Source organism: Delphinus delphis, chromosome 6 (genome assembly GCF_949987515.2).
Source record: "Delphinus delphis chromosome 6, mDelDel1.2, whole genome shotgun sequence".
Lineage (NCBI taxonomy): Eukaryota > Metazoa > Chordata > Mammalia > Artiodactyla > Delphinidae > Delphinus > Delphinus delphis.
The window spans coordinates 10,335,409-10,362,595 of NC_082688.1; the positions used below are offsets into that span (position 1 = coordinate 10,335,409).

A 27,187-nucleotide genomic window follows, 5' to 3' on the forward strand; every position below is an offset into this window, starting at 1 on the left:
CAAAATGATATATGTATAGTCTCATGGACAATATCTTACAAATGGCCTTCTGGCTATATGTCTGTGTATCACCTCTGCTCCATGCCTTCACTCTTTTGGCTTTTTTTTCTTAACCTCTCTTTGCCCTCAGTTCATTCAGTCTCTTTCTGTATTGAACCATGAGCAGTTTGGTACTTATGCATTTCTCAAAGAATTGTTGTTATAGCTTGAAACTTAACTGCAATTGCATGTTGGAATAAGTCAGAAAAATTGTTTTCAGAAAATAATTTGTATATAATTTAGGATATTTTTCTGCTCTCTTTGATACGTGAAGATGCTTTGCACTCTATTTGGTTCCTATTATAGGAATGCCATCTGAAGCAGTAGCTTCTTGTTCCTTTTTCATTGAATATAGCAAAACCGTCATAATCAACCCCCACATACGCACACACACATTCAACATTGTTTTGTACTTGCTACTTTTCAATTTATGCTCTGTTTTGAGTGCATTTATAACAATTTTACAACTAATAATTTTAAAGTACACTATAATTTACAGGGCAATTTTATATCCATTAGTTCATTTTATTGTCCAACAGCTTTATGAGGAAGCTATTATTAATATTCCATTTTTATAGCTGAGAAAACATATGTGTGAGACTCTCTAATGCTGATGCTTAATTATATAGCCATTCCATCTCTTTTACCTGTCTTAAAAAATCTGAATGCATAAGAAAATGTCTCTTTCCTACCATGTGATTTCTATAAATATCTTCTCTACTTTGTCAGAATAAATCTTTTTATTATACTTTGGTTTCATTTCCTATGTACTTCCATTCTTTTCTCGACCTGTTTCCCTTTTCGGTCTAATCACAGGGTCGTTCCCTATCTTTTTGAAACATCACTAAACTGCAGAATAATAATGATGGTGGTATTATACATTATATAGTGTTTTCAGTCTTCTTTCACACCTGTCTTCACAGCAGTTATCTAAGGTAGCAGAACAAGTGTAAATTGCTTGTTTTTGTGGATTAAAAATGTGCAACTCAGTGTTAGCTAAAGTTTTTTGTTTGTTTACAGTCACAAAACTAGAAAGTGTTTGGAACAGGAATGCTTCTTCTGTCTTATTCTGAGGTCCTTTCTGCTGCTGTTGTGACTCTGCATAGATTTCTTTCATGCTTTTGTATTGCTCACCATTTACTTAGAATTCAGTCCAGAGTAGCAGTTTCTCTTGTTGCTTTTGTCAAGACTTCCTTTAAAAAGAAATTGTCAACAAGGCAGGTCAATAATTTGCCAGATGCTCTGTACTTAGCAGAACAAGTCTTTGAGCAGTTGTGTGCATTCAGTGCTCTTATGCTTCTGTGCCTATTTTGTAATCTGTGTTAGGACTGTATCACATATGGATTGGTGTCCTAGGGCTGCTGTAATAAATTACCACAAACTGGGTTGTTTACAACAAGAGAAATTTGTGCTCTCATACTGCAGGAGGCCGTAAGTCCAAAGTCAGGGTACTGGCAGAATTGGTTCCTTTTTTGAAGCTCAGAGGGAGAATCTGTTCCATGCCTCTTGTCTAGCTTCTGGCGGTTCCTTGGCTTGTAGCTACGTAATTCCAATCTCTGTCTCTTTCTTCATTTAGCTCTTCCCTCTGTGTCTGTGTCTTCACATGGCATTCTCCTCTCTGTGGGTGTCTGTCTCTATGTCTTTTTTCCTCAGCTTATAAGGATACTAGTCATATTGGATTAAGGGCTTACTCTATTCCAATATGACCTCTTGTTAACTTAAATCTTAATTATATCTGCAAGCACCCTATTTCCAAATAAGTTTACATTGACAGTACAAGGGGTAAGGAGTTCAACATCTTTTTTTTTTTTTTGCGGGGGGACACAATTTAACCCACAACACAATTTAACCCACAACAACATAACCCACAACAAAATATGTCCTTTTCTTTGTATCATCTTTTTTTTTTTTTTTTGCTGTACATGGGCCTCTCACTGTTGTGGCCTCTCCCGTTGCGGAGCACAGGCTCCGGACGCACAGGCTCTGGCCGCGCAGGCTCAGCGGCCATGGCTCATGGGCCTAGCTGCTCCGCGGCATGTGGGATCTTCCCAGACCGGGGCACGAACCCGTGTCCCCTGCATTGGCAGGCGGACTCTCAACCACTGCGCCACCAGGGAAGCCCTGTATCATCTTTTATTGTTACCCATGTGGTATGTTTGCACATATGCTTCCCATAAATGTCTACAGAACTAATGTTTATAGATTACCACATATTATGTATTTTCCCCAAATAATTGACATAGACACCTATATATTTCATTCATAAGTCTTAATTTACCATTTATTTTGTAGTAAACCAGTGAAATTTTGTTTGCTGCTTTATATTAAAATTTCAATTATCCATAATCTATTAACATTACAAACATTTGAGGCAGTAACAACTGTTTATATAATATGAACTTTGTCTTGTTATTCTGCTTTTTTGTATTGCCCTTCTTTTGCCCTTGGTGTCAAAATTAATATTACAAACATTTGAGGCAGTAACAACTGTTTATATAATATGGACTTTGTCTTGTTGTTCTGCTTTTTTGTATTGCTCTTCTTTTGCCCTTGGTGTCAAAATTATATTAGCTTTATTAAAATGAATCTTGGAAGGGAAGTATACTCAGTGTTACGTTTTTCAAGCGTTTGGTAAAACTTACGTTTTAAATTTTATTTTATTTTTAGCTGTGTTGGGTCTTCACTGCTGCGCACGGGCTTTCTCTAGTTGCAGCGAGTGGGGGCTACTCTTCGTTGCAGTACGTGGGCTTCTCATTGTGGTGGCTTCTCTTGTTGTGGAGCACGAGCTCTAGGTGTGTGGGCTTCAGTAGTTGCAGCATGTGGGCTCAGTAGTTGTGGCACGCTGGCTTCAGTAGTTGTGGCTTGCAGGTTCTAGAGCGCAGGCTCAGTAGCTGTGGTGCATGGGCTTAGATGCCCCGTGGCATGTGGGATCTGCCTGGACCAGGGCTTGAACCCATGTCCCCTGCATTGGCAGGCAGATTCTTAACCACTGAGCCACCAGGGAAGCCCCTGTAAAACTTACTTTTAAAAACCACCTGAGTCTGGTGTTTGTCCTTCCTCTTCCTTCTTTCTTTATACATAATAAATGTATGGCTTAATGAATTTTCACAATGTTAACTCCAGGTCAAAAAATAAAATATTTTTAGCATTCCTCTTATTTCATGCCTCCTCCCTAAAAGTAACCACTATCTTGATCAGTCTGTCAAATACCAAGGTCTAATTTTATCTGTTTTGTGCCTTGTGTATTGGAGTCATATGATATGTGTTCTTTTGGGTCTGCTTCCTTTCACTCAGCATTATGCTGGGTCCATCCATGTTGTTGCAGGTGGCTGTAGTGCGTTCATTTTCATTATACTATATAGTATTCCAGTTATTTATCTAATTCATTATTGATAGATACTTGATTGCTTCCAGATTTTGGCAGTTACAAATTTTACTTCTGTGAACATACTTGTAAATGTCTTTTGGTGCACACACGGTGCATATCTCTTGGTATATTTTCCTAGTTGCTGAGTACACATTAGTAGATACTGCTAGATAGTTTTCTAGTAGCTCATGGTCCTGCACATTCTTCCAACATGTGGGATTATCAGGTTTTTAAAAACTATTCGAGACATTCTGGTAGATGTGTCGTTTGGCTTTAATTTGCATTTCTCTGACAACTAATGAAAGTCAGCACCCTTTCATTTGGCCATCCCCTTTGTGAAGTGTCTATTCAAGCCTTTTGCCTACTGTCTCCTTTTTTATTGGATTGATTGTTTTTTTCTTACTGATTTATAGGGGTTCTTCATTTATTATTTTGGTTACAAGTCCTTTGTCAAATATATATATTGCAAACATCTTCTTTTACTCTGTGGCTTGTCTTTTCACTTTCTTAATGGTGTCTTTTGAGCAACACAATACATACTTCGTTTTTTAAATTGTCCAATTTTTCCTTCATGATGAGTACTTTTAGTGATCTGTTTAAGAGATCAGTTTTTACCCCATGGTCATAAAGATAGCTTCTTATATTATCATATAAGTACTACTTTATTTTACCTTTTACATTTATATCCACAATATACCTAGAATTTATTTTTGTGTATGACATAAGTAGGTCTCAAGATTCATGTTTTTTCTTTTAATTTAGATATCCAGTTGACCCCACACTAGCTCTTTTTCTCTTCCTTTCTTTACTTCTGTTTTTTATTTTTTTGATAAACTATTTTTTCTCATTGTTTTACACTGCTACCTTTGTTATAAATCGAGTATCTGTTTACTTGTGGGTCATTTCTCAACTCTGTTCTGTCATATTGGTCTGCTTTTCTCTTCCTGTACCAGTACCACAGTCTTCAATCCTGGAACTTTATAAAATTTTTGATATCCAGTGGAGTAAGTCTTCCCATCTTGTTGTTCTTCAAGATTAATTTAGCTGCTGTTGGCTCTTGGCATTTCCATATAAATTATAGAATCAACTTGTCCATTACCACAAATCTGAATAAGTTTATTAAGATTTTGATTAGTACTGCATTAAATCTATAGACCAATTTAGGGAGAATTGATGTGTTTATAATTTTCAAGCTTCCAGTAAAAAAAATGGCATATTCTTAATTTTCTATTAATTTTTCTTTAATTTAACTCTCAGAGTTTTACAGTCTTCTGTGATGAGGTCTTACACATCTGCATTATATTTATTCCTAGTTATTTGGTGTTATTTGGTGCTAATGTCAATGCTTTAATTTTCTTTAAAGTTTCACTTTCTAATTATTTATCTTAGGATATAGAAATACAGTTGCCTTTTTATTTTTTTAAATTTTTAGAAATATCTTTATTGGAGTATAATTGCTTTACAATGTTGTGTTAGTTTCTGCTGTATAACACGGTGAATCAGCTATATGTATACATATATCCCCATATCCCCTCCCTCTTGCGTCTCCCTCCCACACTCCCTATCCCACTCCTCTAGGTGGTCACAAAGCACCGAGCTGATCTCCCTGTGCTATGTGGCTGCTTCCCACTAGCTAGCTATTTTACCTTTGGTAGTGTATATATGTCAGTGCTACTCTCTCACTTTGTCCCAGCTTACCATTCCCCCTCCCCTTGTCCTCAAGTGCATTCTCTATGTCTGCGTCTTTATTCCTGTCCTGCCCCTAAGTTCGTCAGAACCTTTTTTTTTTTCTTTTAGATTCCATATATATGTGTTAGCATACAGTATTTGTTTTTCTCTTTCTGACTTACTTCACTCTGTATGACAGACTCTAGGTCCATCCACCTCACTACAAATAACTCGATTTCGTTTCTTTTTATGGCTGAGTAATATTCCATTGTATATATGTGCCACATTTTCTTTATCCATTCATCTGTTGGTGGACAGTTAGATTGCTTCCATGTTCTGGCTATTGTAAATAGTGCCACAATGAACGTTGTGGTACACGACTCTTTCTGAATTATGGTTTTCTCAGGGTATATGCCCAGTATTGGGATTGTTGGGTCATATGGTAGTTCTATTTTTAGTTTTTTAAGGAACCTCCATACTGTTCTCTGTAGTGGCTGTATCAATTTACATTCCCACCAACAGTGCAAGAGGGTTCCCTTTTCTCCATACCTTCTCCAGCATTTATTGTTTGTAGATTTTTTGATGAGGGCCATTCTGACCAGTGTGAGGTGATACTTCATTGCAGTTTTGATTTGCATTTCTCCAATATTAGTGAGGTTGAGCATCCTTTCATGTGTTTGCTGGCAATCTGTATATCTTCTTTGGAGAAATGTCTATTTACATCTTCTGCCCATTTTTGGATTGGATTGTTTGTTTTTTTGATATTGAGCTGCATGAGCTGCTTGTATATTTTGGAGATTAATCCTTTGTCAGCTGCTTCATATGCAAATATTTTCTCCCATTCTGAGAGTTGTCTTTTCACCTTGTTTACGGTTTCCTTTGATGTGCAAAAGCTTTGAAGTTTCATTAGGTCCCATTTGTTTATTTTTGTTTTTATTTCCATTTCTCTAGGAGGTGGGTCAAAAAGGATCTTGCTGTGATTTATGTCAAAGAGTGTTCTGCCTATGTTTTCCTCTAAGAGTTTTATAGTGTCTGAACTTACATTTAGGTCTTTAATCCATTTTGAGTTTATTTTTGTATACGGTGTTAGGGAGTGTTCTAATTTCATTCTTTTACATGTAGCTGTCCAGTTTGCTGTCCAGTTTTCCCAGAACCACTTATTGAAGAGGCTGTCTTTTCTCCATTGTATATGCTTGCCTCCCTTATCAAAGATAAGGTGACCATTTGTGTGTGGGTTTATCTCTGGGCTTTCTGTCCTGTTCCATTAATCTATATTTCTGTTTTTGTGCCAGTACCATACTGTCTTGATTACTATAGCTTTGTAGTGTAGTCTGAAGTCAGGGAGCCTGATTCCTCCAGCTCTGTTTTTCTTTCTCTAGATTGCTTTGGCTATTCGGGTTCTTTTGTGTTTCCATACAAATTGTGTGATTTTTTTGTTTGTTCTAATGAGCAAAACAAAAATTTTTTGTTCATTTTTGTGAAAAATGCCATTGGTAGTTTGATAGGGATTGCATTGAATCTGTAGATTGCTTTGGGTAGTATAGTCATTTTCACAATGTTGATTCTTCAAATCCAGGAACATGGTATATCTCTCCATCTGTTGGTATCATCTTTAATTTCTTTCATCAGTGTCTTGTAGTTTTCTGCATACAGGTCTTTTGTCTCTTTAGGTAGGTTTATTCCTAGGTGTTTTATTCTTTTTGTTTCAATGGTAAATGGGAGTGTTTCCTTAATTTCACTTTCAGATTTTTCATCATTAGTGTATAGAAATGCAAGAGATCTCTGTGCATTAATTTTGTATCCTGCTACTTTACCACATTCACTGATTAGCCCTAGTAGTTTTCTGGTAGCATCTTTAGGATTCTCTATGTATAGTATCATGTCATCTGCAAACAGTGACAGTTTTAATTCTTCTTTTCCGATTTGGATTCCTTTTATACCTTTTTCTTCTTAGATTGCTGTGGCTAAAACTTCCAAAACTTTGTTGAATAACAGTGGTGAGTGTGGGCAACCTTGTCTTGTTCCTGATCTTAGAGGAAATGTTTTCAGTTTTTCACCAATGAGAATGATGTTGGCTTTCAGTTTGTCATATATGGCCATTATTATGTTGAGGTAGGTTCCCTCTATGCCCACTTTCTGGAGAGTTTTTATCATAAATGGGTGTTGAATTTTGTCAAAAGCTTTTTCTGCTTCTATTGAGATTATCATATGGTTTTTTTCCTTCAGTTTGTTAATATGGTGTATCACATTGATTGATTTGCATATATTGAAGAATCCTTGCATTCCTGGGATAAACCCCACTTGATCATGGTGTATGATCCTTTTAATATGCTGTTGGATTCTGTTTGCTAGTATTTTGTTGAGGATTTTTGCATCTGTGTTCATCAGTGATATTGGCCTGTAGTTTTCTTTTCTGTGACATCTTTGCCTGGTCTTGGTATCAGGGTGATGGGGGCCTCGTTGAATGAGTTTGGGATTGTTCCTGCCTCTGCTATATTTTGGAAGAGTTTGAGAAGGATAGGTGTTAGCTCTTCTCTAAATGTTTGATAGAATTCGCCTGTGAATCCATCTGGTCCTGGGCTTTGGTTTGTTGGAAGATTTTTAATCACAGTTTCAATTTCAGTGCTTGTGATTCGTCTGTTTATATTTTCTATTTCTTCCTGTTTCAGTCTTGGAAGGTTGTGCTTTTCTAAGAATTTGTCCATTTTTTCCAGGTTGTCCATTTTATTGGCATGTAGTTGCTTTAGTAATCTCTCATGATCCTTTGTATTTCTGCAGTGTCAGTTGTTACTTCTCCTTTTTCATTTTTAATTCTGTTGATTTGAGTCTTCTCCCTTTTTTTCTTGATGAGTCTGGCTAATGGTTTATCAATTTTGTTTATCTTCTCAGAGAACCAGCTTTTAGTTTTATTGATCTTTGCTATTGTTTCTTTCATTTCTTTTTCATTTATTTCTGATCTTATCTTCATGATTTCTTTCCTTCTGCTAAGTTTGGGGTTTTTTTGTTCTTCTTTCTCTAATTGCTTAGGTTTAAGGTTAGGTTATTTATTTGAGATTTTTCTTGTTTCTTGAGGTAGGATTGTATTGCTATAAACTTCCCTGTTAGAACTGCTATTGCTGCATCCCATAGGTTTTGGGACATCGTGTTTTCATTGTCATTTGTTTCTAGGTATTTTCTGATTTCCTCTTTGATTTCTTCAGTGATCTCTTGGTTATTTAGTAGCATATTGTTTAGCCTCCATGTGTTTGTATTTTTTAGTTTTTTTTTTTTTTTTTTTTTTTGCGGTACCCGGGCCTCTCACTGTTGTGGCCTCTCCCGTTGCGGAGCACAGGCTCGGGATGCACAGGCTCAGCGGTCATGGCTCACGGGCCCAGCTGCTCCGCGGCATGTAGGATATTCCCAGACCGGGGCACGAATCCATGTCCCCTGCATCAGCAGGCGGACTCTGAACCACTGCACCACCAGGGAAGCCCTTTTTTTTACAGTTTTTTTCCTGTAGTTGATATCTAGTCTCATAACGTTGTGATCAGAAAAGATACTTGATACAATTTCAATTTTCTTAAATTTACCAAGGCTTGATTTGTGGCCCAAGAAGTGATCTATACTGGAGAATGTTCCACGAGCACTTGAGAAGAAAGTGTCTTCTGTTGTTTCTGGATGGAATGTCTTAGAAGTATCTATTAAGTCCATCTTGTTTGATATGTCATTTAAAGCTTGTGTTTCCTTATTTATTTTCATTTTGCATGATCTGTCCATTGGTGAAAGTGGGGTGTTAAAGTCCCCTACTATGATTGTGTTACTGTCGATTTCCCCTTTTATGGCTGTTAGTATTTGCCTTATGTATTGAGGTGCTCCTGTGTTGGGTGCATAAATATTTACAATTGTTATATCTTCTTCTTGGATTGATCCCTTGATCATTATGTAGTGTCCTTCTTTGTCTCTTGTAATAGTCTTTATTTTAAAGTCTATTTTGTCTGATACGAGAATTGCTACTCCAGCTTTCTTTTGATTTCCATTTGCATGGAATATCTTTTTTCATCCCCTCACTTTCAGTCTGTGTGTGTCCCTAGGTCTGAAGTGGGTCTCTTGTAGACAGCATATATATGGGGCTTGTTTTTGTATCTATTCACCCAGTCTGTGTATTTTGGTTGGAGCTTTAAACCATTTACATTTAAGGTAATTATTGATATGTATGTTCGTATTACCATTTTCTTAGTTGTTTTGGGTTTGTTTTTGTAGGTCTTTTCCTTCTCTGTGTTTCCTGCCTAGAGAAGTTCCTTTAGCATTTGTTTTAAAGCTGGTTTGGTGGTGCTGAATTCTCTTCACTTTTGCTTGCCTGTAAAGGCTTTAATTTCTCCGTCAAATCTAAATGAGATCCTTTCTGGGTAGTGTAATGTTGGTTGTAGGTTTTTCCCTTTCATCTCTTTAAATATGTCCTGCCACTCCCTTCTGGCTTGCAGAGTTTCTGCTGAAAGATCAGCTGTTAACCTTATGGGGATTCCCTTGTATGTTATTTGTTGCTTTTCCCTTTATGCTTTTAATATTTTTTCTTTGTATTTAATTTTTGATAGTTTGCTTAATATGTGTCTTGGCGTATTTCTCCTTGGTTTATGCTGTATGGGACTCTCGGCACTTCCTGGACTTGATTGGCTATTTCCTTTCCCATAGTAGGGAAGTTTTCAACTATAATCTCTTCAAATATTTTCTCAGACCCTTTCTTTTTCTCTTCTTCTGGGACCGCTATAATTCAAGTGTTGGTGCGTTTAATGTTGTCCCAGAGGTCTCTGAGACTGTACTCAATTCTTTTCATTCTTTTTTCTTTATTCTGCTCTGCAGTAGTTATTTCCACTATTTTGTCTTCCAGGTCATTTATCTGTTCTTCTGCCTCAGTTATTCTGCTATTGATTCCTTCTAGAGAATTTTTAATTTCATTTATTGTGTTGTTCATCATTGTTGTTTGCTCTTTAGTTCTTCTAGGTCGTGTTAAACATTTCTTGTATTTTCTCCATTCTATTTCCAAGATTTTGTATCATCTTTACTATCATTACTCTGAATTCTTTTTCAGGTAGACTGCCTGTTTCCTCTTCATTCGTTTGGTCCAGTGGGTTTTTACCTTGCCTCTTCATCTGCTGCATATTTCCCTGTCTTCTCATTTTGTTTAACTGTGTTTGGGGTCTCCTTTTCGCAGGCTGCAGGTTCGTAGTTCCCGTTGCTTTTGGTGTCTGCTCCCAGTGGGTGAGGTTGGTTCAGTGGCTTGTGTAGGCTTCCTGGTGGAGGGGACTGGTGCCTGTGTTCTGGTGGGTGGGGCTGGATCTTGTCTTTCTGGTGGGCAGGGCTGTGTCCAGTGGTGTGTTTTGGGGTGTCTGTGAACTTAGTACGATTTTAGGCAACCTCTCTGCTCAGGGGTGGGGTTGTGTTCCTGTCATGCTAGTTGCTTGGCATGGGGCGTCCAGCACTGGAGCTTGCTGATCATTGGGTGGAGCTGGGTCTTAGCGTTTAGACGGAGATCTCTGGGAGAGCTCTCACCGATTGATATTACGTGGGACTGGGAGGTCTCTGGTAGTCCAGTGTCCTGAACTCAGCTCTCCCACCTCAGAGGCTCAGGCCAGACACCAGGCCGGAGCACCAAGACCCTGTCAGCCACATGGCTCAGAAGAAAAGGGGGAAAAAAGAAAGAAAAAATATTATTAAAATAAAAAACACAAAAATAATAATACAAAAAAGAAGAAGAGAGCAACCAAACTAATAAACAAATCCACCAATGATAACAAGTGCTAAAAACTGTACTAAGGTAAACATAAAAATCAGAAACAAATCAGTCACAGACAGCAAACCCCTAGTCTACAGTTGCTGCCAAAGTCCACTGCCTCAATTTTGGGATGATTCGTTGTCTGTTCAGGTATTCCACAGATGCAGTGTACATCAAGTTAATTGTGGGGATTTGATCCGCTGCTCCTGAGGCTGCTGGGAGAGATTTCCCTTTCTCTTCTTTCTCCGCACAGCTCCTGGGGTTCAGCTTTGGATTTGGCCCTGCCTCTGCATGTAGGTCGCCCTCAGGCATCTGTTCCCATCCAGATAGGACGTGGTTAAAGCAGCAGCTGATTAGGGGGCTCTTGCTCATTCAGGCCAGGGGGAGGGAGGGGTACTGTAGTTATAATTGGAACGCGGGGCAAGCCTGCGGTGGCAGAGGCCAGCGTGACATTGCAACAGCTTGAGGCCTGCCGTGTGTTCTCCTGGGGAATTTGTCCCTGGGTCACGGGACTCTGGCAGTGACAGACTGCACAGACTCCCAGGGAGGTGTGGATAGTGGGATTCTTGGTGGCTGCAGCAGCAGCGTTAACATTTCATGGCCATCTCTGCGGTCTGAGCTGATAGCGCAGCCGGCACCCATCTCTGAAGCTCATTTAGGCGATGCTCTGCTTTCTTTGGGCAGACAAGGTATCCCCTCTCCTCACGCACCCCGAAACAATGGTCTCTTGCCTTTTAGGCAGTTCCAGACTTTTTCCTGGGCTCCCTCCCAGCTAGCTATGGTGCAGTAGCCCCCTTCAGTCAGTGTTCACACAGCCAACCCCAGTCCCCTCCCTGGCGTCTGACCTCCAAAGCCTGATCCTCAGCTCCCAGCCCCAACCCGTCCCAGTGGGTGAGCAGACAAGCCTCTCAGGCTGGTTGGCACTGATCTCTGTGCAGGAATCTCTCCGCTTTGCCCTCTGCACCCCTATTGCTGCGCTCTCCTCCGTGGCTCCCAAGCATCCCTCTGCCGCCCACCCCACCCCCCGTCTCCACTAGTGAAGGGGCTTCCTAGTGTGTGGAAACTTTTCCTCCTTCACAGCTCCCTCCCAGAGGTGCAGGTCCTGTCCCTATTTTGTCTCTGTTCTTTCTTTTTTCTTTTGCCCTACCCAGGTACATGGGGAGTTTCTTGCCTTTTGGGAAGTCTGAGGTCTTCTGCCGACGTTCAGTAGGTGTTCTGTAGGAGTTGTTCCACATGTAGATGTATTTTTGATGTATTTGCTGGGAGGAAGGTGATCTCCACGTCTTACTCCTCTACCATCTTGAAGGTCCCCTTTCCAGTTGCCTTTTTATAATTCACCTTATATCCAGCAACTTTGCTAATTTCACTGGTTAATTCTAATAATTTATCTGTAGGTTCTTTTGAAATTTCTATGGAGAGGTTTGTATCATCTATGAATATTGACAGCTTTATATCTGTTTGATAGAAATATAATCACATTAATGGTGCAGCCACTATGGAGAACAGTATGGAAGTTCCTTAAAAAACTAAAAATAGAGTTGGCATGTGATCCAGCAGTCCAACTCCTGGGCATGTAGCTGGAGCAGACTCTAAATTCAAAAAGATGCATGCACCCCAGTGTTCATCGCAGCACTATTTACAATAGCCAAGACATGGAAGCAACCGAAATGTCCATCGACAGATGAATGGATAAAAGATGTGGTATATATATACCGTGGAATATTACTCAGCCATAAAAAAGAATGAAATAATGCCATTTGCAGCAACATGAATGATCCTAGAGATTATCATACTAAGTGAAGTAAATCAGACAAAGATATCATATGATATCACTTAATGTGTGGAATCTAAAAAATGATACAAATGAACTTATTTACAAAACAGAAACAGACTCACAGACATAGCGGAAAAAAAAACCCAACAAATTTATGGTTACCAAAGGGGAAAGTTGGGAGGATAAATTAGGAGTTTGGGATTAGCTGATAAAAACTACTACATATAAAACAGATAAACTAGGCTTCCCTGGTGGTGCAGTGGTTGAGAATCTGCCTGCCGATGCAGGGGACACGGGTTCGAGCCCTGGTCTGGGAAGATCCCACATGCCGCGGAGCAACTAAGCCCGTGAGCCACAACTACTGAGCCTGTGTGTCTGGAGCCTGTGCTCCGCAATAAGAGAGGCCACGATAGTGAGAGGCCCACACACCACGATGAAGAGTGGCCCCTGCTTGCCTCAACTGGAGCAAGCCCTCGCACAGAAACGGGGACCCAACACAGCCAAAAATAAATAAATAAACAAACCAATGAAACGACATTAAAACAAACGAACAGATAAACCATAAGGTCCTACTGTATAACACAGGGAACTATATTCAATATCTTGTAATAAACCATAATGAAAAACAATCTGAAAAAGAGTATGTATATTTATGTGTAACTGACTCACTTTGCTGTATACCAGAAGCTAACACAACATTGTAAATCAACTATACTTCAATAAAAAAATAATAATAAAATAAAATTGGTGGATAAAGAAATATGATCAGATTAAAAAGTAAAAAGAAACTGATGAAACTAGTTTTAATAATGTATTTTATTTTACTAAATAACTAAAACATTATTTCAACATGTAACAATATAAAAATTATTACTGAGATTTTTACATCTTTTTTCATACTAAATCTTCTAAATTTGGTGTATTTTACATTTACAACACATCCCAACTTAGAGTAGCCATGTTTCAAGTGCTCAGTAGCCACATGTGGCCAGTAATTATAGTTTCGGACAGTGTAGGTCTAGACAGTGAGACAGACTTTTTTAACAAACAGTTGTATCATGTGTAACTTTTTATGGTGTCACTGGAGAAGCCTCTACCGACTTGATCATATGTAAGTGCCAGGGAGAGATTAGGTTTTCAAGGAAAGTCTGAAAAGGTGTCATTTGAGTAATATCTTAAACTATGAATATAAACTTGCCAGGTGACCAAAATAGGCGAAGAGAATAACGTGTAAAATTGTGATGTTATGTAAGAGTAGAATTGGTTCAGAGACTTGCCCATATTTCAGTGAGGTTGAAAAATAGGTAATTATATGAGAGTGGAAGGTGGAGGGGAACACCAGTTCCCTGTGTTATGAGTAATTTATCAGTAATGATGGTTAACATGTTCCTTAAGATAAGTTTCCAGAAGTGTAACTGCTGAGTCTAATAGAAAGAATAAATGTATCCCCCGATACATACAGTGAGTCTCAAGGGTCTGCACTATTTTACACTGCCCCTAGTGAATATGCTGGTTTCAGTGCATACTCAACTGCAGTAATTAGCGTATTTTTTTGTATGTTCATTACTTTATTTTGCCTTTTGAAAATTTTATAGACTTTTCTTTTTTATTATTTTTTTTTGTTTTTAAAAAATATTCATTTATTTATTTGGCTGCACCGCGTCTTAGTTGCAGCATATTATTTTTTAATTGAAGTATAGTTGATTTACAATGTTGTGTTAACTTCTGGTGTACAACAAAGTAGGTATTATATATATTCATTTTCATATTCTTTTTCCATTATGGTTTATTATAAGATATCGAATATAGTTCTGTGTACTATACAGTAGGACTTCGTTGTTTATTCTATATATAGTAGTTTATATCTGCTAATATCAGACTCCTAATTGATCCCTCCCCTTCCCCTTTGGTAATGGTAAGTTTGTTTTCTATGTCTGTGGGTCTATTTCTGTTTTGTTAATAAGTTCATTTGTATCATTTTCTAGATTCCACACATAATTGATATCATATGATATTTGTCTTTCTCTGTCTGACTGCAGTTAGTATGATAATCTCAACTTTCATCTCTAGGTTGCTGCAAATGGCATTATTTCATTCTTTTTTATGGCTGAGTAATATTCTATTGTATATATATATACCACATCTTTTTTATCCATTCATCTGTTGACACATTTAGTGTGCTAAATAATTAGTATATTTTTAATGTGCTAACTTTGTTGTATTAGGGTTTTTTTTCCGTTGGTTACTGGTAAGGTTTTTTTCTTTCTTTCTTTTTTTTTGGGGGGGTGGCACACTGCGCGGCATGCAGGATCTTAGCTCCCTGACCAGGGATTGAACCTGTGGCCCCTGAAGTGGAAGTGCAGTCCTAACCACTGGACTGCCAGGGAATTCCAGGTTTCATATTTTTTTCTAATTAACATTGATGTATTACTACCATCTAGTTCTCAGATTCCATTCAAGCTTCACCACTTGTCCCAATAACATCCTTTACAGCAGAAAGATCCAGCTCTGAATCAGGCATCGCACTTCAGTCTTCCCTTTTCTTTGGGGGAATATCCTGACATATCTGAAGATTACAGTTTGGTTATTTGTAGAATATCTCTCCCAATTTGGTTTTGTCTGTTTCCTCATGATTAGGTCTCTTTGGCAGGAAAATCACTTCTCATCCTATCAGGTGGTAGAGGACTTTGATTTATCTGATTATGAATGATGTTCATTTTGGTCACTTAATCAAGGTGATGTCTGCCAGATTTCATTGTTGTGATGTTACTTTTTCCTTTTGGAATTAATGTGTATTTTGTGTGCAAGTATTCTGAAACTATCCCATTCACTATCAAACTTTACATTTATTCATTCACTTATGTCAGTATTGCTTTATCATTTCTTATTTAATAGGTTATAATCCATTACTATCATTATTTGTTTTGATGCTGAAATTATCCCCAATTTGGTTAGTGGATGCTCCCTCAAGCTAGATCCTAGGTCCTTTTGTAATGCTTGATTTTATTTTTTATTCATTTATTTATCCCAGTTTTATTGAGATGTCATTAACATATAACATTCTATTAGTTTAAGGTGTACACATAATGATTTGATGTATTATATACTGCAAAATGATTACCACAATAAGTTTGGTTATCATCCATCACCTCACACAGTTACAAAAATTTTTTTCTTCTGATAAGAACTAAGATCTACTTTGTTGGCAACTTTCAAATGTATAATACAATATTGTTAGCTATAGTCACCATATTGTAGATTACATCCCCAGAACTTATTTATCTTATAAGTGGAAGTTTGTACCCTTCGACCACCTTCACAGTTTTCTATCACTCCCCACCCCCACTTCCAGAAACCACCAATCTATTCTCTGTTTCTATGAGTTTGTTTTTTTCTGTAAGATTCCACATATAAGTAAGATCATACAGTATATGTCTTTCTCTGTGTGACTTACTTAACTTAGCATAATGCTGTCAAGGTCCATCCATGTCGTTGCAAATAGCAGGACTTCCCCTTTTTATGACTGAATAATATTCCATTGTGTACATATACCACATTTTCTTTATCATTCATCTGTTGATGGACACTTAAGTCCTATATCCTTTTCTTATGTGTCTGTCATTCTTTGAGCACTTTGTTGCTCTCTGGCACAGGATATTCCAGATTCATCTTGTACTTTTTCTGCTCCAGGGCTGTAATTAGACAATTACTATTCTCCAAGGAGCTCTGGTTCCCTTTATTGGAGAATGGTGTTAGAAGCCAAGATTTGGATGCTAGGTATGTTCATACCATTGGTGGGGGTCTTGGGGGGAGTGGTCACTGTTCCCAGGCCCTCTCACTAGACAGATTTACAGAACTGGGGAGTATACTTATGTACACATCACGCCGCCCCCCTCCCCCCCCAGACGTTTATGTCTCTCTTTTTCTTTTTAACTGGCTTCATTCACTTTACTTTTCTCATATAAAAATATGTGGTGGCTACAGCTGGAGCCTGGGTCCTCTGCACAGAAACTCTGTGTGGGTCTTTACAAGATGGTCAGTGAATTCCTGATACGGAGACTTGGTGAACACTATTTCTTTCCAGAGATCAGGAGTGACGTAAAGGTAGGTCTTGGAAATGGCATCAAAAGTGGCCTTGGCTGGGAAAGGAAAAACAAGAGAGGGTTGGTGAAACCCCAGATGCAGACGGAAGCTGTTGCACTTCTAGGAACAGAGTGGCCACTGTGGGCCAGTCTGTCGTGCATTAGGAGCACCTTCCTCTCCCTCTCTGAAAATACGCCAACCACACTCAGAATGTCATTAAGGGAGCTGAGAGATATATCACTCTTTTTAAACATCCATTAGTTTACCCATACCTCCAGTTTCAATCCACAGGGTTCATTCTAACCTTTTCCCTTTCCTTGTTTGTGTTTTCTTTCTCTTACAGAGAGAACTCTGGGTCCCCTTTTTCTTAGTAGATTTTCTTATTTGATGAATCTGCTATATATGACATATCTCTCTCTACCTCTGAACTCTTCCATGTGGACATGCCCTCCTCACCCTGCTCAGGCTCTCACTCCCCATGCCAGTCCCCATTCGTGGTTACCCTTATCACTGCACTCAAGCTCCACCATCCCATGCAAGCTGGCCCTTTGTATGGATGTTGATGGTCTCCTCACAATTTGTGCTCTGATACCCAGGAGGCTACCCTCTGTACGGACACCTGCTGTGCTCTGACCCACCTAATGGCTGTAGGACTGGATAGTTTGGGAATGGGAGAGGGCTTCTTTGGATTCTTAAGTTTCACTTTAATATTTCTGGCTGTGGAATTATTTCTTTATCTTCTCTTTCCTTTAACATTCTTTGAGTCCTTTTAGTTTGAGGTTTTATATTTTCTCTAATTCTGGGAAGTTTATAGAAGTTTATTTCTACAAGTATTTATTGCCTTCTCATGATTTTTTCTTTCTTCTTTATATGCTATGATGTGGATGTTGATTTCCTTCATTTCCCTTTTCCATATCTCTTGAATTTTCTTTTGTGTATTCTATCTCTTCCTGATGTCTTTTGGCAGAGTACCTTAAACCTGATGTTTTAGCTAATTAATTTGTTCAGCTGTATCTTTTCTGTTATTTAGTTTATCCATCTACTAAGTTTATTTCATTGATTATATTTTTCATACCCAGTATTTTTATTTGCTTCATTATGATATTTTCTTCCTGCTTTATATCTAATATCCTTTCTTATTGAATTTGTTTATTTTGAACTTTGATTTTGTGTTTTTCTCCTGTAAACTCCTGTGTCCTGGGGATATTAGCCACCTTGGCTCATGAACTATATGGGGAGGGCTGGAGAAAGTACAGTTTGTGCCTCATTTCTGCATCTCCTTCTGGGTTTAGAGAATGAAGGCAGGGGGTTGTTGAGTGTGGGAGATGACTTACCCAGGATCACTGTAGTGTGGAATCCCTTCCCAGACTCTGCACTTTTCAAGGTCTGTTTCCCTTTGTTAAAACCACGTAGTCCATGACGTGCGGAAAGAGGTTGTGGGAAGAAGGAACTTGTGAACGTGCAGGACCACCCAGTACTGTCAATGCGTGTTGTAAACTACTTCCCCACCAGCTGGCTGCAGTGCCACCCATGTGTTACCCTGCAGCCCCTTGACAGTTCTAGGCTTGCTACAGTTTTCCTGCCTTGCAACCGCAATTGTCTGTTTAAGACAATGTTGGAGAGAAAAATATTTGCCAAAATAACTGTACCACCCCCAACTACCATCTCTGGTGTCTGGTCCTTGTCTGCTCTGCCTATTTTTTCACCCTGCACTGGGACCAGATTTCCCTGTGTTGTCCCAGGGACTTCTATCTGTGTGTGAACACAAATGAATTTTTTTTTCTTTAGCATAGGTTCATACTATGTATACTATCTGGCAACTTGCTGTTTTTAAAATGGCTGATTAACATGATTGATTACATGGGAAGATAGCTTGGATTCAGTAATAAATAGCTTTCAAATATATGTACATGTGTGTGTGTGCATGTGGTTTTTATATCCCTTTTATACTGAAGTATATCCATATTATTGCTTTATCATCTTAAGTATAACTGTAAGTTAGTGATAGAGTAGAGTGTAGTCATTAGTGTTCTATGAAGTACTTAGCCATTTCCCTCTTTGGTTTTTTTAGTTTCATAACAGCTTTTAAATACTATGGTACCGAAATAAATATCTTTATGGACAAAGGGTTTTCCATTTGTAGGATCATTTTCTGGGACAGATATACAGAATGGATAAAATAGATAAATAGGTTAAAAGGTTCAACATTTTTTATTCTTAACCATGTAGAGGAGTGCCTGGAACATTTTAGCCATTCAAATAATATTTATTGGATGAAATAATATTATAAAAACTGCTTTTTAAAATGGATGTACCAATTTTCATTCCCACCCACAATATGAGATTGTCTATTCTTCCACACCATCTTATACTTAAATTATTTTGATGATTTGATTGTAATCAGAAGATGTCTCTATCATTAAAAAAATGCTATCAGATGATATAACTAAGGTCTGTTTCTCTTTTTATTTTCACGTACTTGGTAAATAGACATATGTTTTCTTACAGGACTGAATTTGCTCTTAAAGAAATCATGTCCTCTGGAGGTGCTGAAGATGACATCCCACAGGGAGAGAGGAAAACAGTTACAGATTTTTGTTACCTTCTGGATAAATCTAAGCAACTGTTCAACGGGTTAAGGTTAGTGGACTCTTGATGCCTTAAACTTTTATCTAGTTCTGTATCTTTTTTTTCCATGGCTGATGTGTGGTAAGTTTCTGAAAAGTTATGGATAGAATGTTATATAAATATCTGTACTAGAGATGATCATGCTTCTTTTCTTCATTCTCAGGTGAGAAAACAACAGAAGAGGATAACTTATATTGTTTTACTCAAGTTGAGAGAGCTGTTTTGTTAGATGGTCTTGTATACCTTACTCCACATCATATTTTACATCTGATTTTACACATTGCGATAACTAAGGAGCCTGGGATGCATATGCAAGTGAACCTGGGGCTTCTCTTCTGTTACATTTTCTGTATACTTGTTTATTTGCTTATTTCTTTTATTCTTTCTTTTTCTTAGGATGAAGTATCTGTTAACTAAAATAAGAGTGTTCTAGACAGTGTTATTTTTACATTAGTTGTGTGTGCCCTGACTGACTGGTAGCAGAAGCTGTATGCAATTTTGTCAAAATGTGTCTTTGTGTATTCTTGTGTGTGGTGGGTAAATAATTTTGTACCATTTTGTTTTATTTAAATGGTTTAGCCGTATTTCATTTCATGAGATTCTTAGGATATTGACTTACTTCAGACCTAAAGCTTCAATAGCTTAGTTTCAGTCATAAATAAATTCATGCTATGGGTAAAATACTAAGGATAAATAGGTTTTTTTGGGAAACTTTATATAGGAGTGAATAATTGTAAAGATTGTGAGTTATTTTTATTTTAATTAATTAATTATTGAAGTATAGTTGATTTACAGTGTTGTGTTTGGTGAGTTTTTTTTTTTTTTCCTGATAAAGTATTTTTATTTATTTATTTATTTTTGCTGTGTTGGGTCTTTGCATCTGTGCGAGGGCTTTCTCCACTTGCGGTGAGCGGGGGCCATTCTTCATCGCGGTGCGCGGGCCTCTTACTGTCGCGGCCTCTCCCGTTCCGGAGCACAGGCTCCAGACGCACAGGCTCAGTAGTTGTGGTTCACGGGCCTAGCCACTCCACGGCATGTGGGATCTTCCCAGACCAGGGCTTGAACCCATGTCCCCTGCATCGGCAGGCAGATTCCCAACCACTGCACCACCAGGGAAGCCCACTGAGTTTGGTTTTTGTTTGTTTGTTTGTTTTTTAGCGGTACTAGGGCCTCTCACTGCCGCGGCCTCTCCCGTTGCTGAGCACAGGCTCCGCACGCGCAGGCTCAGCGGCCGTGGCTCACGGGCCCAGCCGCTCCGCGGCATGTGGGATCTTCCCGGACTGGGGCACGAACCCGTGTCCCCTGCATCGGCAGGCGAACTCTCAACCACTGCGCCGCCAGGGAAGCCCTAGTGAGTTATTTTTCATTTGCAATTTATTTCTGGGTAAAAATGCAATCTTCTTTTCACATATTTTATAATTTTATTCTACATCCCTAGAATCGGAATTGTACTGACAGAGTTTATTTTAAAGAATATATATTTTTGGGCTTCCTTAGTTGCAGCAGGCGGGCTCCTTAGTTGTGGCTCATGGGCTCCTTATTTGCCGCTCACTGGCTCCTTAGATGTGGCACGTGGGCTCCTTAGTTGTGGCATGTGAACTCTTAGTTGCAGCATAAATGTGGGATCTAGTACCCTGACCAGGGATCGAACCCCCAACCCCCTGCACTGGGAGCCTGGAGTCTTAACCACTGCACCACCAGGGAAGTCCCTAAAGAATATATCTTTAATCAACTATACGCCATGGCACTTCTTTTTTTTTTTTTTTTTTTTTTTACGGTACGTGGGCCTCTCACTGTTGTGGCCTCTCCCGTTGTGGAGCACAGGCTCCGGACGCGCAAGCTCAGCGGCCATGGCTCACAGGCCCAGCCGCTCTGCAGCATGTGAGATCTTCCCGGACCAGGGCACAAACCCGTGTCCCCTGCATCTGCAGGCGGACTCTCAACCACTGCGCCACCAAGGAAGCCCTCCAAGACACTTCCTTAAAAAATTTTTTTAAAAGTCCCACCTATCAAAATAATAAGTCTCTAAAATGCAATGTTAGGAATATGGCAAACCCTCTGACTGGGGGGAGTTGGAACACGTTTACAAAGCCTACTTCATCGAGTTACATACAGCTGAGAGAATAAGGAAGGATAAGAAAGTTCTGTGAATTAAGTTTACTGCCTATCAGAAGTTTATTGCCCTTCTGCTTTATAAGTTTTTTGAATCTTGCCTGTAGATTTTTTGACTCTAATATAGTTGCTTAAGGTTTAATCATTTTGATACTCTGCTGCTTAGTTGTGGTGTTAGTAGAATGTTTGGAGTCTACTTATATGTAATTTACCTGGCTTCATAAACAGTAAATAATGTTGAGCAACTAAAATGCTGTGCCCATTTTCATTCCCACCTCCCCAAAGAAGAATGCCCTTAAGTGAGGAGGGTAACCTGCACTGGGTAATGCACCTTTCTGCACACCTTGGAGATACTGAAGGAGCTTTTAACTCACATCGGTTATTAAATAACTGCATGAGAGTAAATACGTCTTCACAATAAAAAAAAAATATATATATATATCTTTAAAAAAACTTACAATTATAAAGATAATACAGGGTCATCGAATGAGTCCTCCATGACCACTGTATTTAAAGCTATACTTTCAATCACTTTCTCATCTCTATATTTATTTAATTTTCTTCATAAAACTCATCGCTACCTCAAGTGATCTTATTTGCTTATGATGTCTTCCTACATTAGAATGAAATATCCCTAGGAGTAGGACCCTATGTGTCACTGTTTCTCTGCTGTCTAAACCAGGGTCTTGCACGTCACAGGTGCTTCACAAACATCTGTTAAATGAAGGATTCCAAAGACAGTGTTCTTAACTCCCACACTCTGCTGCTTCCTATTTTGTGCTACAGAAGAGATCTTTGAGATCAGTTTGGTTTCTTTTGCTTTATAGATTAAATGCATCTTTTTAAAGAATTCTTTTCTTTCACTATTATAATTCAGAAAACGACCCCAGTACACCCTGGTTTGAAGTCGTTTTTTTTTAATAAATAAATTTATTTATTTATTTTATTTTTGGCTGAGTTGGGTTTCAGCCAAAACCTTGTGAACAAGGTTTTGGATGAACATGTGTTTCCAGTTCTCTTGAATATATACCTAGGAGTGAAATTGCTGGCTCATATGGTACTTACTCTAAGTTTAACGTTTTGAGGAACTTCTAGACTGTTTTTCAAGGAGGCTGTACCACCAGCAATGTATGAGGGTTCCAGTTTCTCCACATCCTCACCAACACTTGTTATTGTCTGTCTTTTTGATGATAGTCATCCTAGTGTGTGTGAAGTTGTATCTCATTATGGTTTTGATTTGCATTTCCCTAATGATGTTCAGCGTCTTTTCATGTGCTTATTGGCCATTTTTATGTCTTTTTTTTGGAGAAAATATTTATTCCAATCCTTTGATCATTTTCAGATAGGTTTATTTATCTTTTAATTTTAAAGTTGTAGTCATTTTCTGTATATTCTGGATACAAGTCCCTTGTAAGATGTAATGATTTGCAGATATATATTTTCCCGTTCTGTGAGTTGTCTCATCACTTTCTTGATGGTGTCCCTTGAAGCACAAATACTTTTAATTTTAATAAAGTCCAACTCGTCATTCTCTTTCATCACTTGTACTTTTGGTGTCATATCTAAGAAATCATTGCCTAACCTGAGGTCACTGAGATTTACTCGGCTGATGTTTCCTTCTAAGAGTCTTGTGGTTTTAGCTCTTACATTTAGGTCTGTGAACCATTTTGTGTTAACTTTTTTATAAGATTTTTATGATTTTTATTTTATTTTATTTTTATTTTTGGCTGCGTTTGGTCTTCATTGCTGCGCGTGGGCTTTATCTACTTGCCGTGAGTAGGGGCTACTCTTCATTGCGGTGTGCAGGCTTCTCATGTGGTGGCTTCTCTTGTTGTGGAGCACGGGCTCTAGGTGTGCGGGCTTCAGTAGTTGTAGCATGCGGGCTCAGTAGTTTTGGCTCATGGGCTCTAGAGTGCAGGCTCAGTAGTTGTGGCACATGGGCTTAGTTGATCCACGGCATGTGGCATCTTCCCAGAGCAGGGCTCGAACCCATGTTCCCTGCATTGGCAGGTGGATTCTTAACCACTGCACCACCAGGGAAGCCCCATTTTGTGTTAACTTTTGTGTATGGTATGAGATCTTAGGCATTTCTTTATCAGAAAACATTTTTTTTCAATTGATTAATTCATTTTTTCTTTCTTCTTGCTTGTTCCCTGTTTCACCTTTCTTGTTCATACCTGTAATGCTTAGATTGAATTTGCAATCTAAAGCCTCTATTAACCATCTACTCTCTTTTGATTTTCATCTCTATTCTTTTTCTCAACATTTTTAGAAAATGTATTCAATTTGTCCACCATATGCCCAACACATTTCACCTTGTCATTTCATATCAGTGGTTTTTGCTATACTGCTTTTTAAAAAACTAGATATTATGTATTTGATCCAAAGTTTACTAGCTGTTCTATCTGTATATTCAAATAAGACAGACACTAGAAATTTTAATGTGTTTGTGAATGGAAATTCTTTATTCAGTATGTCTGAGAAGCATATTGAATTTAGCAGTGGCATTTCTCTTCTTAAAAAGGGTTATTTTCCGGATCTGATTCTGAATCATAAATGAATCATAAAGTTCAAGTAGTCTTCTGCTGGAGACTCTCTGCTGGACTCAAATCACTCTGTGACTGCTGAAACAGTAACAATGACAGAACACACTTCCACATAGCACTCCACGGTGTATAAATCACTTTCAGGTACATCTCTATCCTTTGGCCACATACCAAAAATATGTGTTACCTAAAAATAAAGGTGAACTTCACCTTCTTTTTCAGTGTTTTGGTTGTGTAAATACATTTTACCAGCTCAAAACTGTTCTCATTTTGATTTTTTTTTTTTTTTTTTTTTTTTTTGGCCACACCGTGCGGCTGGTGGGATCTTAGTTCCCCAACCAAGGCTTGAATCTGGGCCTATGGCACTGAAAGCGCTGAGTCCTAACCACTGGACTGCCAGGGAATTCCCTCATTTTGATTATTTTAAAGTGCCATTTTAACTATAACAAAGGTTTTATTTATTTTTAAAATAACTGCAGAGTAAAATTGTGTCTGTGGAAATAGTAGGAAACCCTAATACATGGAAACATTGTGTGAGATCCAATCTTTAGAACTTTATTCATTGTCAGAGAAATTTATTATAATGCTTAGGATACCTATTTCAGTTTAGTTCTTGAGTACTTAGAACTATATTGGGTTCAGGAATTAATCCTTTTCGTACAACTCAAAATCAGAAGAACAAACAATCTGATTAGAAAATGGTCAGAAGATCTGACTGGTTATTTTTCCAAAGAAGATGTACAGATGGTCAACAGGTACATGAAAATGTGCCCAACATTGTTAATCATCAGGAAAATGCAAATCGAAGCACAATGAGATATCACCTCACACCTGTCAGAAAGGCTGTTATCAAAAAGACAAAAAAATACCACATGTTGGTGAGGATTGAAGAAAAGGGAGCCCTTGTGCACTGTTGGAGGGAATGTACATTGGTGCAGCCACCATAGAAGACCGTATGGAGGTTCTTAAAAAGTTAAAACTACCACAGGATCCAGCAATTCTATTTCTGGGCATTTATGCGAAAAAAATGAAAACACTAACTTGAAAAGATATATATACCCCCATATTCATTGAAGCATTATTTACAGTAGCCAAGATATGGAAGTAATGTAAGTGTCCACTGACGGATGAATGGATAAAGAAATTGTGGAATATATATATATATATATGTGAATATTCTTCAACCATTAAAAATGAAGGAAATCTTGGAATTTACAACCTGGATAGACCTTGAGGGCATTATGCTGAAATGAAATAAGTCACGCAAAGAAAGACAAATACCATATAATCTCACTTTATGTAGAATCTAAAAATAACAACAAAAACCAAAGCAAAAGAAAAGAAACAACCGAGCTCATGGGTACAGAGGACAGATTGGTGATTGCCAGCAGCAGAAGAGGGGGGCGGGGATGCAATGGGTGAAGGGGGTTAAAAAGTGCAAACTTACAGCTATAGCATAAGTATGTAATAGGGATATAATGTACAGTGTGGTAACTATAGTTAATAATACTGTATTGTATATTTGGAAGTTGCTAAAAAGTTGATCTTAAAAGTTCTCATCACAAGAAAAAATAATTTGATATCTACGTATGGTGATGGATGTTATTATTGTGAGTTATTGTGGTGATCGTTTCATGATATCATTCTGACTTTGAAAAGTGGGTAAGCAAATCCACCAGGGATTTATTTTCAGTGTTTTGTGTGAAGGGTCCTCATCATTTTATTTTTTTTATTTTTATTTTTTAAATATTTATTTATTTATTTATTTGGTTGCACCGGTCTTAGTTGCAGCAGGCAGGCTCCTTAGTTGAAGCTCGCTGCCTTCTTAGTTACGGCACGTGGGCTCCTTAGTTGTGGCCTGTGAACTCTTAGTTGTGGCATTCATGTCGGCTCTAGTTCCCTGACCAGGAATCGAATCCGGGCCCCCTGCATTGGGAGTGTGGAGTCTTAACCACTGCGCCACCAGGGAAGTCCCAGGTCCCCTTCATTTTAAACAAGCCTTAATTATTTCTACAAAAACTAGATTTATGGTGAGTAAAGTATATATCTTCTCTATATGCTTTTGGGTTTCTGTTTGAGCAGATGTGGCTAGTGCCAATGCAAGTCTGTAGTTTGCTGAGAGATTAGTACTTTGACTCTTCCTTTTTCTTTTCATTTTTAAGAAAATTTATTTTTGTCTGTGTTGGGTCTTCATTACTGCATGCATGCTTTCTCTAGTTGCGGCGAGCTACTCATCGTTGCAGTGCACGGGCTTCTCATTGCGGTGGCTTCTCTTGTTGCAGAGCATGGTCTCTAGGTGCACCGGCTCAGTAGCTGTGGCTCACGGGCTCAGTAGTTCTGGCGCACGGGCTTAGTTGTTCTGTTGCATGTGGGGTCTTCCCAGACCAGGGCTCGAACCTGTGTCCCCTGCATTGGCAGGTGGAGTCTTAACCACTGCGCCACCAGGGAAGCCCCTTTCTTTTCATTTTTAAAGAAAATTCATTTCACACACACACACACAGAATAATATAGAACTATTAAAAAGATGTTGGTGGAGGTATAAATGAAAAGTTGCCCACAGTATGTGGTTAAATTTTAAAAAGCAAATTGTGAAAATAGTATGTTTTACATGATCTTGTTTTATCAGAAGTTCTCTGTTAAATTTATGTTCTATAAGCCATATTAACTCTTAGTGGGGACTCTTTGCTCTTAGTACTCAGTTTGGTCTCTTCTGGGGGGCTGATTTTCTCACGGTGTCTGGTGCATGTGAGTGTGTGTATTTTCTGTGCTTGTTTATATAAATGGAAGTGTTTTGTTCATTGTTAGACCTTGATTGGAAAGCGATCAGAACATCTGTAGGTCTGTTAGTTGCCCATGGTGGTGGGTTGGAGGGATGTGTGGCATTCTTCCCCACACTTTTCTCCGAAGAACCTCTTTGAGTTATGGAAATTAAACACATCTCTGCTTTCAAGCATTGATGTAGTTTTTGCACATTTCTTTTGAAATAGAAAAGATTCCTTGGGAATAATTAAAATAAGAGTTTTTTTGGTCGTCCCCCTCCCAACCCCCCATTTTTGTGTTGGTCTGAATAGAAAACAGAATCACAGTGCTTATAGAGAAAGAGAAATATATTGGGAGTGGCTCTGGACCAGTTTTGGACCTTCGGGGAAAGGGGTGAAGTGGGAGTCCAGGTGGAATAGCATCAGATTTTTTTTTTAATAAATTTATTATTATTTTTTTTT

The 27,187-nt window shown here is 38.4% G+C and overlaps 1 protein-coding gene and 1 non-coding gene across 2 annotated transcripts in view; one reads left to right on the plus strand and one right to left on the minus strand.

Moving 5' to 3' along the window:
- SCAI (suppressor of cancer cell invasion) overlaps positions 1–27,187 on the plus strand; it is a 137,501-nt gene that overhangs the window by 48,689 nt on the left and 61,625 nt on the right. The window contains exon 3 of the mRNA XM_060014160.1: positions 19,189–19,320. Coding sequence (XP_059870143.1) covers positions 19,189–19,320 — 132 coding nt within the window. The remainder of the gene's footprint in view (positions 1–19,188; positions 19,321–27,187) is intronic.
- On the minus strand, positions 16,788–16,915 carry LOC132427759 (small nucleolar RNA SNORA64/SNORA10 family). Its single transcript, XR_009519967.1, has one exon. It is a non-coding gene; the product is annotated as a small nucleolar RNA SNORA64/SNORA10 family (small nucleolar RNA).